Source organism: Armigeres subalbatus, chromosome 3 (assembly GCF_024139115.2).
Source record: "Armigeres subalbatus isolate Guangzhou_Male chromosome 3, GZ_Asu_2, whole genome shotgun sequence".
Lineage (NCBI taxonomy): Eukaryota > Metazoa > Arthropoda > Insecta > Diptera > Culicidae > Armigeres > Armigeres subalbatus.
The window spans coordinates 277,036,110-277,055,937 of NC_085141.1; the positions used below are offsets into that span (position 1 = coordinate 277,036,110).

At 40.3% G+C, this 19,828-nt stretch overlaps 1 protein-coding gene and 1 long non-coding RNA gene across 2 annotated transcripts; one reads left to right on the forward strand and one right to left on the reverse strand.

Annotated features, from left to right (window-relative positions):
* Nucleotides 1-4,247: 4,247 nt before the first annotated feature.
* On the reverse strand, nucleotides 4,248-6,948 carry LOC134224558 (nucleolar complex protein 2 homolog). Its single transcript, XM_062703959.1, is given in 3 exon segments — nucleotides 4,248-6,383; nucleotides 6,385-6,719; nucleotides 6,790-6,948. Coding segments are annotated over 2 exon segments (2,370 nt in total). The 5' UTR covers nucleotides 6,708-6,719; nucleotides 6,790-6,948; the 3' UTR covers nucleotides 4,248-4,336.
* A 118-nt stretch (nucleotides 6,949-7,066) lies between these two features.
* On the forward strand, nucleotides 7,067-7,625 carry LOC134224559 (uncharacterized). The gene is made up of 3 exons (XR_009982977.1): nucleotides 7,067-7,227; nucleotides 7,299-7,393; nucleotides 7,461-7,625. It is a non-coding gene; the product is annotated as an uncharacterized LOC134224559 (long non-coding RNA).
* The last annotated feature ends 12,203 nt before the right edge of the window (nucleotides 7,626-19,828 follow it).

A 19,828-nucleotide genomic window follows, 5' to 3' on the forward strand; every position in this document is an offset into this window, starting at 1 on the left:
ACTTTTTTGAATGGAGGAAGTGACGGTGCATCGGTGAACAGAATAAATATTAGCGACGATGGACAAGCTGTGGAGCCACCTACACTAGATGAGGTTAAAAAAGCTGTTAAAGAGCTGAAAAACAATAAGGCTGCGGGGAAGGACCAGCTCCCGGCTGAACTTCTCAAACATTGCAGTGAGCAGCTTTATGAAGTTCTGCACCATATTATGTCGAAAATATGAGAAGACGAGGAAATGCCTGCTAGCTGGTTGGACGGCCTCATTTGCCCTCTCTTTAAGAAAGGGCACATACTGGAGTGCGCCAATTACCGAGGAATAACCCTCCTTAATTCAGCGTACAAAATTATGTCCCGTATTCTGTTCAACAGATTGAAACCGCTTGAAGAGTCCTTCGTCGTCGGTGAATACCAAGTAGGTTTTAGTGAGGGCCGATCAACGACGGATCAAATGTTTACCCTGAGACAAATCCTTGATAAATTCCGGAATGAATTATGGCAAATTATGCTTGAACATGGTTTTCCGGCGAAACTGATACGGCTGATTCGTATAACGTTGGACGGATCGAAATCAAGTGTGAGGGTTGCGGATGAAATATCGACGTCATTTGTTACCTTAGATGGATCAAAGCAGGGTGATGCACTCTCGAACCTACTGTTCAATATAGCGCTCGAGGGAGCGATTAGGAGAGCTGGTGTGCAAATAAGCGGTACCATTATCACAAAATCGCATATGATCCTGGGATTTGCGGACGATATCGATATTATCGGAATTGATCGCCGTGCCGTGGAAGAGGCTTTTGTGCCTTTTAAGAGGGAGACAGCGAGGATTGGACTCACGATCAATACCAGTAAAACGAAGTATATGGTCGCTGGCAATCAACGTGGGTTCATTAGTGGTGGTGGTAGCGAAATGGTGCTGGATGGTGGAAAATTTGAAGTGGTAGAAGAATTTGTATATCTTGGAACATTAGTGACGTGCGATAATGATGTTACCCGCGAGGTGAAAAGGCGTATTGCAGCTGCAAATAGGGCTTATTACGGACTTCGTAACCAGCTAAAGTCCCGTAGTCTGCAAACGAAAACAAAACTCGCGCTGTATACTACTCTGATTCTTCCGGTGGCTTTATACGGCCATGAGACATGGACGTTAAAGGAGGCTGCTAGGAGAGCTCTTGGAGTGTTTGAGCGTAATACTAAGGGCACACCTGTGGTACTTGTACCATGGTACAAGAGAACAAGAAAGTTATTCCAAGACTATCTTTAATAAAGACAATAATTGGTATGGTATTCATTTCAAGATTCTTGTACCATGGTACTTGTACCACCAGTGTGTCATTAGTATAAGGTGCTGCGGACAATACTCGGCGGTAAACAGGAGAACGGTATCTGGCGGCGCCGCATGAATCACGAATTGTACCAGGTGTATAAAGGGCTGAATATTATTAAGCTTATACAACACGGCAGACTACGGTGGGCTGGTCACGTTGTTCGTATGCCGGAAGAACGTCAAGCGAAGATAATATTTAGTAGAGAACTCGGAAGAGGCCGCAGGCTTCGTGGAAGGCCGCGTACACGATGGCTTTTTGCAGTTGAAGAGGACCTGAGGGCGCTCAATGTTCAGGGCGACTGCAAGCGATTCCCTCCTTAGCCGTGCGGTAAGACGCGCGGCTACAAAGCAAGACCATGCTGAGGGTGGCTGGGTTCGATTCCCGGTGCCGGTCTAGGCAGTTTTCGGATTGGAAATTGTCTCGACTTCCCTGGGCATAAAAGTATCATCGTGCTAGCCTCATGATATACGAATGCAGAAATGGTAACCTGGCTTAGAAACCTCGCAGTTAATAACTGTGGAAGTGCTTAATGAACACTAAGCTGCGAGGCGGCTCTGTCCCAGTGTGGGGATGTAATGCCAATAGGAAGGAAGTTTTATATCTTCTCATTAGCAGCCGATTTTATGGATAATGTGATTTTCTTTTAGGAGAGAAATAAACGCGTGTTGTTCGGTCAATAGTCCGGACTAGAAGAAGTGCGAATATGAATTCGCATTGTTTATTACCATTTACGCTATATCTTTACATACACACAGTACGGTCGCTCGGAGGGTGGTATACACCACAGTTCTCCTCCCTTGAGAAGAAACATAATGTTTTGTATTTTCTTCAAATTGTCATTTTAAAACCTTGCATAACACAACAAAATATACAAAACATAATACATAAACAATATTCAGAACTTTTTCGACACTCATTTCAAACATAATCACAGATTTTTTCAAATTGAACATCAGAACAGTCCCCTTTTTGCCATAAATCTCACTATCAATACGCCATTCGGCCATCATTATTATCGGCTTTTTCATCGCATTACAAATACTCCTACAAACAATACACTTATTACCATCGTATTCCCGTATATGTATGTATATTGACTTTTGACATTGACGCTCGCGTTCGAATTCATCACATAGACTTTTGGACATCTCCAAATCTCTCCAACTTAACATTATTATCACGCTATTTTTCATTATGCACAGTTATTCTGAGGTCAATCAACTTCATACTGTTTTCACATTTTTTTAAACAACTTTTTTCTCTCACTTGAAATTAGTAGGCCATTCCTCTATTTAAAAATTGATGCTCATATCAAATCAGTTGCTTGGCACCGGTAATCTTGCTCTTACAAACTCTAGCAATAGGATGCGACTTACTCGCTATGCAAATAGAACACTCCAAATTTATTATTCGTGCTATAGCTTTTAACATTAGGATACATAATTGAACACCTTTTGTGTACTCGTCAACAATGTTATTACTTTTAGCTAAAACCCTGTGTTGAGCTTAGCAATACATAAATATAAATATAAATTAAGATAAATTGTAGTTACTAAGGTACTAGCTCTCGTAAAACACTTTCACGCGATACCGGTAAACCGATTATCCTCGTCGCCACTTTTATATCTGCTCATTAGCAGCCGATTTTATGGATAATGTGATTTTCTTTTAGGAGAGAAATAAACGCGTGTTGTTCGGTCAATAGTCCGGACTAGAAGAAGTGCGAATATGAATTCGCATTGTTTATTACCATTTACGCTATAAATATCTTTACATACACACAGTACGGTCGCTCGGAGGGTGGTATACACCACAGGAAGAAGGAAGGAAGGAAGGAAGCGATTGGCCCAGGATCGAGTCCAGTGGAAAAAGATACTCCATTCGGCGTAGGTTCATCGAAGAGCTGTAGCCCATCAAGTAAAGTAAGAGTTAGCATAAGCGTGAGCGTTCTCAATAGCCCCCCCCCTGATGTATTGCTTAATTGCGGGCCGGGGGTACGGACTAGCGAAAGGGTTTTGGTTCTAGTGGGTCGGATAAGAGTTACCTGACATTCCCATCCCCACACTACCTGAGTTACCTCCTCAGGTGTCTGGTTGCAGATTTCCGTTTACCCTTGCTCAAGAAAAAAAAACTCCAACGAGGCCTGGATGCCCTGACAGAGTATCTCAACAGCTGGAAGATCTGTATCAATGCGGCGAAGACCCAGGTCATAATTTTCCCCCACTCTAAATTTCTTAAACATGTTCCGCCTTGGGACTGTAAAATCATCCTCAATGGCACGACTGTGGCCGACTACCTTGGCTTGACCCTCGACAGCAAGCTTATTTTCAGGCAGCAGGTTGACGAAGGTCCATCGTCTGGCCGGTGTAAAAACCTTACATGAACGCTTTGATGTGTGTAAAGAAAAGTTCAGATCAGGCTCCAGTTAGAGCGCTAGTTCTTAATGTAAATATTAGTATACATAATAGTTAAGTTATCAAAATTTAAAAACACTAGGGCCTCCTAAAGGCCGTCATGATATATTCAATTTTTATACTCAAAACATAATATTTAAGGAAAATCAAATCAAAGGGCAAGCTGGCCGATCACTGTAAATGTAAAAAAAGTAATATTGGAACAAACAATGATTAAATAAAGAAGAGTTTTACTAGGTACTTTACTAAGCAGGCACGATTTCCACTTATTTTCTGGGTAGAGAAAAGAGGGGTGGGGGAAAGATGAAAGATTTCACTGCAAACTACGAAAAAAAATTCCGACCCCGACCCCTTTGATTTTGTCTCATCCAAACAAAAAGTACGAACCCTGATTCCTAGACGTTGTAGAAAATCAAAATATATTCATCTCATATAATTAGATGCATACCACAACTACCTACTTAATGAAGCCAGTAGATGCGAACATTTCTTTCTGAAAAAAACTATTTTTTAATACTTTTATAAATTTTATGTTTAATAATAATTTTTATTTGGGCACAAAAGAATAACGTAACCTCTGCTCGACTGTCAAAGTTCACTCCCAATCATCTAAGTTCAAATCCTTTAATATATCGACCTCTTCTCCATCACCGTTCTTCTCCAGTGGATATTCCGCTCCCGGAGTGTCTTTCTGTTTCTTCACCTTCTTCTTTTTCTTCTTCTCTACATCATCAACCTTCTTCGGCTTCTTTTTATCCTTCTTACTCTTCTGCTTGGGAATTTGTTCATCCTCTTCCATCGAATCGTCCAGTTCCGGGCCATTTCCGGAATCATCTTCCTCGTCATCCGATGGGAACAAATCCACCGGTCCGTCCTGCTGCGCTTTTTCCTTCCTCTCCGGTCTCTTAATCGTCGGTAAATCGTAATCGCCAATGTTTTCAGACTGGGTAGCTTGTCGCCGTTTCGCTTTCTCGTTCTCCTTTGCAAAGCTCTCGTAGAAGGTTAGCAATGGGGTACCCTTAGCTTTGCGGGTAGCCTCCCAAGCTTGAATCTGGGCAATGTCTTTCAGCCGGAACGGAAGCACTCTGCGTTCCTTTTCGATGAGTGCGGAGTTTTCTACTATTTTGTCGCTCAATTGTTTTATTTTCCGGGAATATTTGTACACTTTGGTGGACTTACAGAAAGACCTAAATGCCGTAACCACCGGAACAGCCATATCCGGGAAGCAAATCGAAGCGGATTCATGAGCGAGATACTCCAAGGACAGTTCGTAGATCTGGTCGAGAACAGCGTCCTTATAGGCGTTTTCCTGGATATTGGCAGGTGCAAAACGGAGAAGACAGGTCAGATTGACTGGCTTCATCGAAAGTTTTTTGTGTTCTTCGTTGAAACTACTGGAATTAAGCACTTCGATGACGAACGGAAGAATTGGGATGAAAACTCTGGTTCTTGCGGATAGATCTAACAGCATTCGGCAACAGTGGAATCGAAGTGGGAAATATTGTGCTGAAGGAATTAATTTAATCACTCCAGTGATGATGCTGACTAACGGATAAACCAAAGGTTCCAATTCTTTTTTGTTGTACGCCACTGCCAGCACATCTGCCCACAATTTCAACGAATTGATGTACTGCCAATTATAGATGTACTGGAAACTATCCTTTTTCTGCAAAATAACAGCATTTCTCAAATGGATCGCCAGCTGACGAATGTACAAAAACACGTGCTGATAAGAGACCGTCATATCCAGGCTAAACATTTCCGTCAGAGAACGTCTCATGAAATTAATGCCTGGAAGAGTGTTCGGGCTGACAAATTTACTGTTCTTCACATATGCCAGGTACATATTCTTAAGAACGTCATTCAAAAACCGACGCTGTTGACCACACGTGATCTTCAGAATACAAAGGAAGGCCAACACTCGGACCGATTCTTCCTCAGAAGTACTCCAGATAATGATCAATCGCTTCAAGATCGGTTTCGTGATTGAAGAGTAGCAAACAAGAAAAGAACAAAATTGATGCAAATGCTTCAGCAAGACATTCATGATATGATTAGAAGAAACATTTTCCAACAAATTGGTCAAATCAACGAAATACATCCTCAAACAAGATTGCACTTTGGCAAACTTTCTATTCTTCTTGAGCGTTTTGATTCCCTTCGATCCGGTCAAGCCCAGATAACTCTTTACCGCATTTCCCAGATGAAGCACACAAAGCTGCACTACTCCGTTGAATATCGCCGATCCTTCGGCTTTGAACGCAGGGATCACATTCGTTTCACCAGTTACGGTAACCAAAGCTGAGTTGAAAGCCTTGCAAACCGTTCGGATCGTGTCCACTTTTTTCAATGGCGTTGTAGTTAAATCATCGGTCCATTTCTTCAGCATCTTCAAAGTAATTTTCTTCTGGACTCCTGGGGTTACTTCCTGCTCCTCCTCATCATCTTCTTCGTCCTCCTCATAATCGCTCTCGTCGCTGGCAACTTCCAATTTTTCTGGCAATTTATGAACAGCTCCCTCTCCTGTTTCATCGTCACTCAAGTCATCCAAATTCACCTCCTCGTTATCTTCGTCGTCTTCTTCTTCATTGTCGCTTCCGTCCATCTTACCAAATCTGAGCAACTTTTTATCGTTTTCTTCAAAACGCATACAGTTCTGGATCCGTGTCCTTCAGTTTATCCAGCGCTGCTTGATGCTCCTCAGCGACATCTTTCTGGCCACCAGATCGTTCGTCGCCTGCAGATTCCAGTTTCTTGCTTTTCTTTCTTTTTGTTTGTTTCGTGTCCTCCTCGGTGGATTTATGTTTAACCTTAGGCTCCTTATCTAACTTTGCTTTTTTCTTCTTCGGTGGAACGAAATCCTCTACAGGGCCATCATCACCACTGAGATCGGCATCCATATTATCCAGAAAATTATCCAGCGACATGCTCTGCAGATCCGGCTTCTTTTTACCTTTCGGTTTCATTTTGTCACTTTGCTGGAAACGAATAACGATCAGATTTACTCCAAATTTTTGTACATCTTTAAATACCTATAGCGTTGCTTACCTTTGCTTTGTGTTTTCGACTGATGAATTGTATAAAAATGTGTAGATATCGTCAAAACTTACTGAAAATTGGATTTCAGCGTTGAATATGAAACGCACGTGTTATCTGTATCGGTCGAGAGCGACAGCGGTTACCTCGATGCTCCTCGATGAAACGATGCGATTTGTTTTGACATTTCAGACTCGGTGCAGTGTTGACAGAAATTTAATTTAGAGTACACGGACAAAAATGAAAAAGTTTTTTAGCTTATTATTTATGACTTTCTAAAATTTTTCAAGTTTTAATCTTTCCAGAGATTAAATATTAGATTTATTTTAAGCATTGAAATGCTTTTTTAAATTATAATCACTAAATTGATTTTCAAGTCCTCATTACTAGTCTTGGGACTTGAAGAAGATATAATTTTCACTTGATCAAAGTTTTGTGAGCTGCGATTGCGTAAGTTTTTTCAACGCTTATAATTAAATAATTAAAGAAGGAAGTGTATCGTGGTGTTTTTCATGGTCTAGATGCTTCATAAATGAAGATAACGATTGGCAGCAACTGGACGAATGGAAGACACAGGACGACGCTGGAGAATCGTCGGTTTTCGTCTTTCGAACAGGTGGACTTAAATTTTCTTTTCAGCGAACCCTTTTTTTACCGGAGGTTTTTTATCACCTCTTCCACAGGTTGAAATTCGTTATCCTGGTACAGCTACATAATTGCCAGCTCCAACAAACTAGCAGGAATTTCAGCAGTTTCGTCATCGCCCATTCTGGAGCTGCACGCAATATTAGGGACCACCACCATCATGCTACCCTTTTAACCAAGCTTTTCACCGCACCGCAACATTAATTTTGATGTACAATGGATTCAATAAAAAAATGATTAAATTAATATCCTCCGAGTTTCATGCTGATTCCACAATGATTGAAATGTCAAATTATTTTTATTTTGTTTTGTAAAAAACGCTTTGCAGAATAAAACGTATTTAATCTTCATTAGATAAATATTGAATAAGCATTTCAATGATTAAATTTAAATTAATCATTCACAGCTTATTATCATTTTAAGCATTGCAATGAGTGGATAGACCGAATATGGTTTTAGATTTTAATTTAATCTTTTTAGCTTTATTTTTATCCGTGTACACGGTGAAAAGCTTGGTTAAAAACTAACATGATGATAGTGCAGCGAAAAATTTGAAACTAAAAAATTTCCAATATTTAAATCGGTCCAATGCAGTACTAGAATTAAAATATTACCGATTGCAAAGTCCGTTCAAAGATGACATAGCCAGAGAAGCGCTTTCAAGAAACCACCCCCCCCCCTGGCGATTTGACATGTTTTCCTCCGCACCAAAACATGAAACAAGTTTGTAAAAGTGTTTTCTGTTGCGGTAATGTCGGAAGCCGCTGGCCAAACCTTTGAAGGGCAAATCAGGTCAGCTGACAACTCTGATTGTAACTCGAACATCCGCAACAACCATTTTCCTTGATGGTGTTCGACGTGTATTTCCGGCAGAACCGCATAGTGTCAACATCCTGAATCACAATATATGCTCCGGTGTTGGATTCAACTTAGCTGGTAAGTTTTCTTCATTAGGAACAAATAGGAAAATCCTGAACATAATTTGTTTTTTTTTTGTTATATTCTAGGTTGAGCTGGTTGGACCACGAGAAACCGCCACAGTATGGATCACCAGAAACCGACAGTATATGTACACGCTTAGTTCAGTTCACCCAAATATGGGTGAACAGTACCCATAATCTCCAAAAAGTGCACATACGTATTTATGGGTGAAGTGCCATTTACCCATATTTGAGTACAAGTCGTTCATGGAAATATTGGTAATGTTCACCTATTTATGGGTATTCTATTATGGGTAAAATTCACGTAAATATGGGTGAAATTTTTATGTTTTCGTCGAGGTTTTCGTTTCGGAAATCTAAATGGATAAAATTCATTTTTTTTAATATAAAGCAAAACATTTATTGATTAGGTATGTAAATACCTATAAAATAAAATATTTATTCCGTTGGGTTAAATACATACTCTACATTTTAATAAAATATCTCGATAAATATTCATCTTCCATGTTGCTAAATGCCAGGCCAAGCATCTCGGAAGGGACGGAATATCCCTGAACAGTAGCTTCGTGGCAGTATATATGTTCAATCGTCAAGCGCCTCAAGCACGGGAAAATAAGTAAAGCACTGGTGTGGATATTTGACGGCATTCAGAAACTGGATATGTCGTTGGACCGATTAATTAAACTATTGCCACTTATCGGAAGAAGATCTGAAAAAGTAGAAAGTAAAAGTTAAATGCTATATAATGCCATTAAACTATTAAATTTTGTGTAGCTTGCTGCTGCGCCAGGAAATCACCCATTGCGCATTATTGCACTCGGCGAAGGTATCGCCTTACTCGGATCACTGTTGGACTCTGACTGCAGGGAGAACGATGCTCGGCTGCTTGCTCGTCACCAACACCAAGACGGCATAAACAGCATATAATATAGAGTGGTATACAACAGGGCTGTCTCGCCCCACACATCCCCCTTTCTCTCCGGCTTTTTTTATTAGTCTCTTGCAATTATAACTTGTCCTTGGTTTTCTCTTTTATTGTAAATGTATTATTGAGCTTATATTTAATTAAACACTCGGTAAAAATACCACTACAAAGATTTATTTGCTGAAGGCACCATTCAAAGGCCAAGGAAATCGAAAACCATTTTTTTACGGAATATTGTCTTATATTCAGGCAACGAACAGATATTTCCGGTGTTCATTCACCTCATTCATATGCTCCAAGATTTAATTTGTACGTTGGTCTTCCTGGTCTTCAACCCATAGAGGGCCATCGCACTTTGTAGGTGGTTGTAAGTACGATTTTCTACTACAATTTTGGCGCGTCAATCTCCAGCTGCTGAGCGAAGCACATCAACTCAACACCACGACCTCCTACCAAATATTCCACTCTCTCATCTGTCACTTTCCCATCTAGAGCTAATGCTAATGGCTAATATATATGCCCCAAGGGGTGGGACGCTGAGCACAATGTTCCAGGCACACACATCCATGCTTTTATTCACAAGTGTGGCACTCGGTATGGCACACTGCGGCACAATTTTGACAATTGAATGATTATAATAAAATATACTGGCAGCCTTGCCCAATCTTGTTTTGATTTGTTTTCAAATACGAGGGTCAGCGTAGGTAATTCAACCAATAATAAACAATCATTATTAATACGGCAAATGAAAGCTTTGTACATTTACATCTAGCCAATTATGGCTAATAAAATCAAGACGAAGCGAATTACACAGAATATGAGAATCCATCAGGGATTCCTGGAAGGTTATACGGATTATATAATTTTATTATAAAGCTCAAATAAACCATCAGCTTTGTGCATAGTTGAAAAACACCCTTCTGATATTGTACTAACATCACAGGATTTGGAAAATGCATGAGATCAGCCAGAGCGGCGAGATTTAAACATATTATTTATATGTATATTCCAGTATTAGATTTTCGAAGGAGCAGATAAATACTCACAATTGTCGAATTTAGTGTTGATTGTGAACAAACTATACTGATAACCTAATTTGGCTGTTTCAATTCTTGAATAAATCTATATCTATACGAAAATTAGTCGATCATTAAAGTTCAATTTTCGTCAAAAGCAGAAGCACGACTGCATACAAAAAGAAAAATAAACTTAGTAAATTGCCGTTCACTGCATCTTAATGAAATTAAAAAATAATGTTTGCTGCTATTTTAATTGGACGCCTGCTTATGATCCATTTACCCTATATTTAATTACCACACCGAAACTTCCGGAACGGAATCTGCCGTTTTAGTGATGCAAATAAACTGCAATATGTATAGCTAAATTTACTGATTAGTTCCGGATACAACTAAACACGAAAAACTATCAGTTTTCTGATTTAGCTTTCATGATATCCGAAGGAACAATAGCCTCATGGAGGCCAAAACAATATGTGTGGAAATTTGTTTTGGAATAGAATCAGGCATCTGGTTCAAGCACATATGGAACTCTACTTCATGGGTTTATAAATATGTGGACGGAATTGTCCTATTCTGCTTAATTCGAGGCTTTTTTCCATCTCCTGCGATGCGAAAAGAAGCATTTCAAAATTTAAATCCAGCGGAACCTACAAAACCAAAGTTCCACTCTGCGGTTCAACTGATGGAATTTCCTTCCTCCTTTCCCGACACAACGAAGCTCTTATTCAAAATCTCTTGTGTGAAATCCACCGAAGGAGAGGAACGCCCGCTACTGGTCAGTAATTTACGTCGAATAAGTATCCTCGCAAATAAATAAATAACTTGCTAATTTTCTTCCATCGCACCATCGCGACAAGAGTCAAGCTGGCTTGGCTCAGGCTCAGACAGATTGATGTTTACGACGTTTGCTAGTGTTGCCAACTTTTTCTGATTTTCAAAGTGACAATCTGACATACGTGAGGTGAGGCACAATGCATGGCACCTCGCATGGCACACTGTGGCACAAGGTGGCACAGATAGTCACAGATTATAAAATGAGCACAAATTGAATTGTGCTCAGCGTCCCACCCCTTGATATGCCCTTTATTCGGTTTATGTCATTTACCATACCCGTCTTAATCCCTACAGATGCGTCTTCGAATTTCGTCGATGGTTCATTCATTTCATTTATTCAGTTTACATCTAAACAGACAACACTGAATCAACAATTTGACGCTACAATACACGGTTTGAAGCCTGCACCTGGTCTGCCCACCTCGCCCGCTGTGCTCTATGCCGTTTCATTCCTGCCGGATCGGAAGCGAACACCATCTTTGCAGGGTTGCTGTCCGGCATTCTTGCATTACATGTCCTGCCATCGTACCCTTGCGGCTTTAGCTACCTTCTGGATACTGGGTTCGCCGTAGAGCTGGGCGAGCTCGTGGTTCATTCTTCGTCGCCACACAACGTCTTCTTGCACACCGTCAAAGATGGTCCTAAGCACCCGTCTTTCGAATAATCCGAGTGCTAGCAAGTCCTCCTCGAGCATTGTCCATGTTTCATGTCCGTAGAGGACTACCGGTCTTATCAGCGGCTTGTACATGTCACATGGTGGTGCGGTGGTGCATATTTTTGACCGCAGTTTCTTCTGGAGCCCGTATTAGGTCCGACTTCCACAAATGATACGCCTTCGTATTTCACGACTAACATTGTTATCAGCCGTTAGCAAGGATTCAAGGTAGACGAATACCTAGACCACCTCGAAGGTATCCCCGTCTATCGTAACACTGCTTCCCAGGCGGGCCCTGTCGCACTCGGTTCCGCCCACAAGCATGTACTTTGTCTACGATGCAATCACCACCAGTCCAACTTTTGTTGCTTCACGTTTCAGGTAGGTGTACAGTTCTGTCACCTTTGCAAATGTTCGACCGACAATGTCCATGTCACCCGCGAAACAAATAAATTGACTGGATCTGTCGTCGCTGGTATTGATTCCGTAGATCTGCAGTCAAACAAAGTACGCGAACACAATAACCGCCCTAGTTTCAGCTCCGAACTTCTTCTGAAACGAACTTTCTCTCTGTCAAACTAAAGGATGCGTTTTTAGCAGGCATTGCAATATCATCTGAGCACAGGATATCATCTTTGCTAGTGCAAAGCTATTATCCCTAATCAAAGAGCACTCTGGAAAGATATTATCATTTGAGCATTTGATTATGATCCTGACAGCCAGCGCGGTTCCGGGTTTGTTCATGTTGCGAGGGCGTTGCTACAACAAAAACAGTGAAAAAACTTTTCTCCATGGCGAACATTGCACTTTGTTTACTGAGCAGATAGATAACTAAAATCGATATCCCAGCATATCATCAGTATCTTTGGTCTGAAGATCGAATGATGGGATAAATTGCAATGCCTGGTTTTTAGTGCAATTTTATGAGAATCTATCGCACTTCGTCCGAAGTTGGGTTTCTAGCCTATATCTTGCATGCTATGATGGTATAAACACCAGCTATCTCGCATCGACAAAACACGCTAGCAGTGCACCACTATCTTTTGCATCTTCGCATTCGTTCAAAAGCCTTCATTCCTTACACAAGCAAAATAATCGGCCACATATAGCAGATAAGCAAATTCTGCATTTATTATCCGCTATTTTTTTCGTTATACAATCACACGCACATTCTCTAAAAATAGTGAAAGACATCACTATATGTGCCATATTCCGAGTACTGATCAAATTTGACACGATATTTTAGGGAGCATCAGAGCTAGCGAAATATCATATTCTTTTTTATATGAAACTGTATCTGAATGATAAATACATCTCAAGACAAGACTGATCACCATCGATGCAAACTCTGTCTTCTTTTATGTCTTTTCCTGTCATGTACATCGTTTTCCAGGTGGTCATGACTGTAGCAGGTTTCCTCTATCTTGTCGTTCCGTGTCAAAGCACCAATTCCGACATTGCTAAACGGTCCTTATACAAATCATACTAATAGAGTTATTCCATACCAAAGCGTAACTCTCTGAATGTTCCCGAAAGGATCGAAAGCGTTCGTGTAATTTGAAATACTCGTTTTTCCCCTTTCCAACGTCACCTTAACTAATCTCGTTAGTTTATCCAAAAGTTCACACAAAGTTGCATTAAATGCCATAGCAAACGAACATAACAAAACGATACACGATTTATAAATGATTTATTTTTAGTATTCTATTCTGTAGTGTGCTCATAACATGTAAGGGAAGGTAATCATATGATAATTACTTCTGCCTCATACGCATCTGGTCGTGGGATCAATCCCAAGTTCAATTCTCCTCCTTTTTTCTCTCCATATATTTCTCATGTTTTAGCAATCGCTAAGATTAGAAATAGACTGAATACAACTTGACTAATTCTAGCCGTAACTGTTAGAAATCGAAAAGAGCGAAAGAAAGCTCGTTTTGGCATCCATTGCAACCTGTTAATCAAGATGAGCCTCTTCCATAGAACCTATCCCCTAGATTCCAATAATATTCTCCTGGCGAGTGCAGAAGTGTTCTTGGTTTACAATGTGGCGAGTGACTGCATCTTTTATCAATTCCTTTACATCTACGGTAGCCTGAAAGAACGTGGCCAGCGCCGTTTGTTAACCCCCCCTAGAGATTTTGAACTGAGCACATTGAGGTGTTTAATATAAATCCCATGCCCTAGCCATTGGCTCTCTATGCAATTGCGATTGTTCTGGTAAAACACGGAGTAACAACTACGACATGTAAGGTTATCATGCTCAGGCTCTGCTTTGTTAATGCAGTGTTCTTCTCCTAAGACAAGAACCTCGACTAATTCTATTCGCTTTTGGAGCGAAACACCGTAATTTCGCATGAATTAAAACTCAAGCATAATCCATTTCTTCAAATTTGCGAGCAAGTTTTCCAAAACATTAGGACTACAATATTAGGATCTGGACAGGGATCTGGGTATTATTTAACCACCATGGTTGAGGATACATTCAATATTATTCCTGACATTCGATATTAGCTGCACCAAGTTGGGGTCTCCAGTTAGCCTTGTGAGCAAAACGTAGGAGTGCCACTGCTTATAGAATACGAAGTTGAAATGCAGAGCCATAGATGGGATATCACAATTGCTAAACATTACTTTTTTTTTGCAATTTGAAATCAAGGCTCTGCAAAAGCGTCATTGCGACATCCACAACTTCAATATTACTTTCTTACAACGTGCCTTTGCAGTTTTTTAAATTCGCATTTTTTTTATTCGGTGGTTCAGTAGAACCATGCTACAATAAGCTGAATTTGGCAGATTATTATGCATTATGTTGTAGTGTGTGTTTTGTTTTATCACCAACATCGATTTGGCACTTATGTTACTGGTACTTTGGCTGCTAGGCTGAGGTAAACTAGATATTTGATACGTGACCAGGTGAGTCATTGGTAATCTTGAACTAAACTTAGATTACGCAAGTGAATTGAGCAAGTCGCTTGACTTGAACGTCTAAACTCCTCCGTTCAACTCACTTGCACGAAAAAAAAGTTGAACATGTTCATCCTTTGGCAAGTCAAATGAATTTTACTGAAATGATCAAATTACTTGCCTGGTCAAAACCTCGGTTAAAACATAGCATGATACTTTAGGATCAACGCCCCATTGTTGTTTCCTTAGAAACTTGGTTTGTGTTTTCTAGTGTTTTTAACACACCATTGTGTTTTTCGACATCAAACCATATCAACTATGAACGGACCTTTCAAATCGCCCACGACATGCTTTGAACTGTGTTCCAACTCGCAAACCTTCAGCTATTCAATTTATCTGGCTGTCATCATAACTCGCATATCATTGCAACTTAATAAAAAAATCTCAACTTTTCTTGGCTGTCCACCTAACACGACATTTCAGTTCTTTCACACGCAAATCGTTCAAGCTTCACTTAGCGAGCTTACCAATACGCATTTATAGTCCTTAAAATACGCTAATCATCAACCATCTAAGACGAGTTAAGTAACTCCATTTAATTCCACCAATTATTTCGATATCTTTGCAGATACGTATTTCGACCACAACTGTGTGGTCGTCTTCAGTGTCTCGTATTTGACTCGACGACGCTAATCATTTTTACTTTGCTTGGTGGTCTTCAAAACACGTCATTTAATCTTTACTTGGCTGTTCACTAAACACGCCATTGCGGTACTAAAACACGCAAATTCTTTCATCTTTACTTGGCAGTTCTCCAAACATGCCACAGCAATTCTTAAAATGATTTCGCAAATGATTTCATCTCTACTTGGTGGTCTTCCCAACATGTCATAGCGGCCCTAAAAACCCGCAAAAAAAATCATCTTTACTAGGCGGTGCTCCAAACACGCCATTGCGGTCCTCAAAACTCGCAAATCATTCCATCTTTTTGTTTGCGGTCCTCTAAACACGTTATTGCGGTCCTCAAAACTCGCAAAACAATTCATCTTTACTTAGCGGTCCTCCAAACTCGCCATTGTGGTCCTCAAAACTCGTCAATCATTTCATCTTTTCTTGGCGGTCCTCCAAACACGTCATCCATTGCGGTCCTCAAAACTCGCAAAACAATTAATCTTTTCTTGGCGGTCCTCCAAACTCGCCATTGCGGTCCTCAAAACTCGCCAATCATTTCATCTTTTCTTGGCGGTCCTCCAAACACGCCATTGCGGTCCTCAAAACTCGCAAAAAATCATCTTTTCTTGGCGGTCCTCCAAACTCGCCATTGCGGTCCTCAAAACTCGCCAATCATTTCATCTTTTCTTGGTGGTCCTCCAAACACGCCATTGCAGTCCTCAAAACTCGCAAAACAATTAATCTTTTCTTGGTGGTCCTCCAAACTCGCCATTGCGGTCCTCAAAACTCGCCAATAATTTTATCTTTTTTTGGCCAAACACGCCATTGCGGTACTCAAGACACGCAAACAATTTCGAATCTTCTCCGTTTTACTTACTTACGCAACCGCGTCTCTCCCTATTTGGAGCACCGGTCCCCACGTAAACACTTACCTTTTCTTCTGAGATCGCGCAGTGGGTGATTTCCATGACGCAGTATTTTTATCAGGCACACTCTTGGGCACACTAGTTTTAACATTATTCCACTTGATACTAACAAAACATGAGCAGTAAAACCTGCCACTGTCGCCAAATGTGTAGCTTGCTGCTGCGCCAGGAAATCACCCATTGCGCATTATTGCACTCGGCGAAGGTATCGCCTTACTCGGATCACTGTTGGACTCTGACTGCAGGGAGAACGATGCTCGGCTGCTTGCTCGTCACCAACACCAAGACGGCATAAACAGCATATAATATAGAGTGGTATACAACAGGGCTGTCTCGCCCCACACAAATTTGAACTAAATATCCAACCTACAATTGAAATCTAAAAACTGCAATGAAGAAATTTGTTCTTACAACATCGTATTGAAAACAAACTTGTACCTACTTGGTTTAAAAAGAAATCAGCATTCCCATAGCGCCTACATGCCATTTCCCCCTTGCGTTTCCTGTATTTTCTACGGATTCGTGGTCTGGATTTTCCTCTCTCATTTACCCGAGCATTTACCAGTTAATTTGGTCGTCTGTTTTCCTTGTCGTCATCGCGGCCACCACCATAAGCTGGCGATCGGAAACAAGACGAGACAACATGCAAGTTGCAACGAACATCGCTTAGCTCTCCTCATTACAGTTGTCCGGAAATATAATCCATTGGAGATTTTAGTAACAGCCGGCCTTGCGATCCATCGATGTGCTGGGTGCCCAATGGCAAAACTGTTGTGCTGTAGGATTTATTGATACCGAAGCCGAGACCAAAGCAGCGAATTGTGCCGTTTGCGGTCAGAAATCGTCAGTTAAATGAGCAGAGATGGTTCTCTCCGTCGATGGTTCGGAACTACATATTCTGTTTCCTATAACCGTTGATCGCCATGTCACCAGGTGCACGAAGCAAGGTATTGTGCCGTTTGTGGTCAGCAATTGTTTTCCTATTATCGTTGATCGCCATCGCCAGGTGAACCTTCGAGGAAGCCGATATGGTGCTGCCGACCGGTGCTGGAAAAATGTTTAAGAAGTTGCAACCTATATGTTGTGTATCGAAAACCAATATTATCAAAATAGTTACCTTGAATAATGTTCCGGAACAAAGATTATCACTTTTGACTGTCCAATAAATGATAAAAATATAGGAAAACATAAATATTCTTGCGACGACGACATTGACGCGGCGACCATCAGTTTGGATTTGTTTATGCTCAATTTTTCACCCAAATATGGGTAAATGCGATTCCTCAAAAATAGGTAAAGTAGGTTTTGTTAGAATCTCAGTAAACTTCACCGATTTTATGAGTAAGTTTTACTAATAATATTAGTATAATTGCATTTGTCCATATATGAGTGAATGAAGTACCCATAAATAGGTAAACCAATCTAAGCGTGTACTGCAATGAAATGAATTCTTGCTTTAGAGCCACCAAGCGTCGTGACGAGGAGGGCGAAGAGGGTTTGTCACTACGAATGAAAAATGCCAATCGTGTGCTCCAGGAAGAACCAGTGCACGAGTTTCTATTTATTTAGAATAAGTTAATTTTAATTTATTTTGAAATGAAACCTTCGAATATTTAAGGTAAATGGTGAAAAAAAATAGTTTTACTAGTTTAGTTTATTTTTTAAGAAATGTAGTGATTGTTTCCAATTACAAATTGTAATGATGTTTGGTAAGCATGGAAGTATTTTTTTGCATCTCACAAAAAATGTGATTTTTTCTCTGTTAAAAAAATAATTGTAAAACATTAAATTGTATTGTATTTCTATTGTAGTACTGGAGTGAAATTCATTCTAAATCCTAATACTACTGGAGTGAAATTCATTCTAAATCCTATCCAGTTTTCCGCGAGAGGTAATGGTCGCCAGCTTGCCTGCGGGTTAGTCTCTGGTTGTGAGCAAAAACATTTAAAACACATTGTTTTCTATTGTTTCGTCTATAGAAATCATCCAATTGAAGAACCGTAAAATCAATTGTTTTGCTCTGAATTTTGTATGAAAAATTTTCGATTTTTTTATTGTAAAGATACATAACAACCCCTATTTTTTATTGTAAAAGTCCCGTTTACCATTCAATTTATTGTCGCGCTTATCTTTTTCTAGACTTTCGCGGCGGTCTTACTCTCGCAGGCTCGACTGCGAAGGTAGACGTCAAGATAGCCGCCGGGTTAAAAGATAGGGAAAATTTTCCCTCTCAAAACAAAACCACGTGCTTTTCGCCAAATGACAGCAGTACTCGATTGTATTAGTGAGAGGCAACCGGAGTCACTGAGGACATGGAGAGTGTTTATCATGACAAGTGCATACGGTGGGTAAGATTTTTATTGACTCTGTCGTGTTTAGTGACTGTTGCGATTACCTGAGAAGCAGCCAGCAGGACGCCGCAGTATTCTATATTTTCTCGAGATGCATAATATCGTGCAAAACCAATAATTTTTATGCACTTTTATTGTAAAATTTCCATTATTATGCATCCCAAGATAAACACTCAGATCGTGATCATCTCAATCAGCCTCCGTTGAATTGCGCTGGAGCGCGCCCATTTACTTTACACACGGCGGCTATTCAACTATGGCAACCCCATTCGGCGGCTTATTAAATTAAACAGCACAGACTCACACCCTGTGTAAAAGCTTATGGGCGCGCTGCTGCGCAATCTTTGCTTGCGCGTTATCACCGCGAAGAGTTGAGCGTTTAAGAAGAGCGCGACAATACATTCAATGGTAATTATTATGTACTAAATGGTGCTGTAGCAATAAAAATTATTGTTTTTCAATGATATTTTTTATCCGGGATGGCCCAACTAAAAAGCAAACGTACGTCAAAATTCAATGTAAGCACGGAAAACGAGATTGGGCGTCACTGGACATCATTTGTGATGTTCAAGTCGAAATACACGTGTTCAAATGGCTGTCAGTTGGCCCAACTAAAAAACCGAATTCGTTAGTTGGGCCGAGGTCGTGGCCCAACCAGCGAATCGCGACTGTATTACTTTTACGGCTACTCAGAGTAAGCGCAAAATATTGAGGGGAACAGCAATGTTAATGTCTTAAAACTTAATTTTAATGATTACAAATATTTAGTCAAATGAAATAAAAGATATTTTAGTTACTAGATAATACTATACGATACATACATACGATTTGACAGCTTGATACCCAACATGTTCCGGACAGCAGAACAAAGGGAACCGAAGCGACAATCTTTATCTAGTAACTAAAATATCTTTTTAGCAGGAATTCGCTTTCCAATATTTCAGCACCAACATTTCAAAAGGGTGAAACTGCTTTTGTAAACAACAGCTTTTCACGTCACTGGTGGACTAATTGGGTTGTTTAGGGGTATCGATGTTTTTACATATTCTGAATCTGTAGGAAAAACTGAGCCTAACCCCAATTTTTCAGAATTTTTGGAGCCCCAGAACTATTTTTAATTTGCATTTTTACTTTATATGGGACTAAAAATTTGTTCTAATGCTGCATGGGCCAACTGTC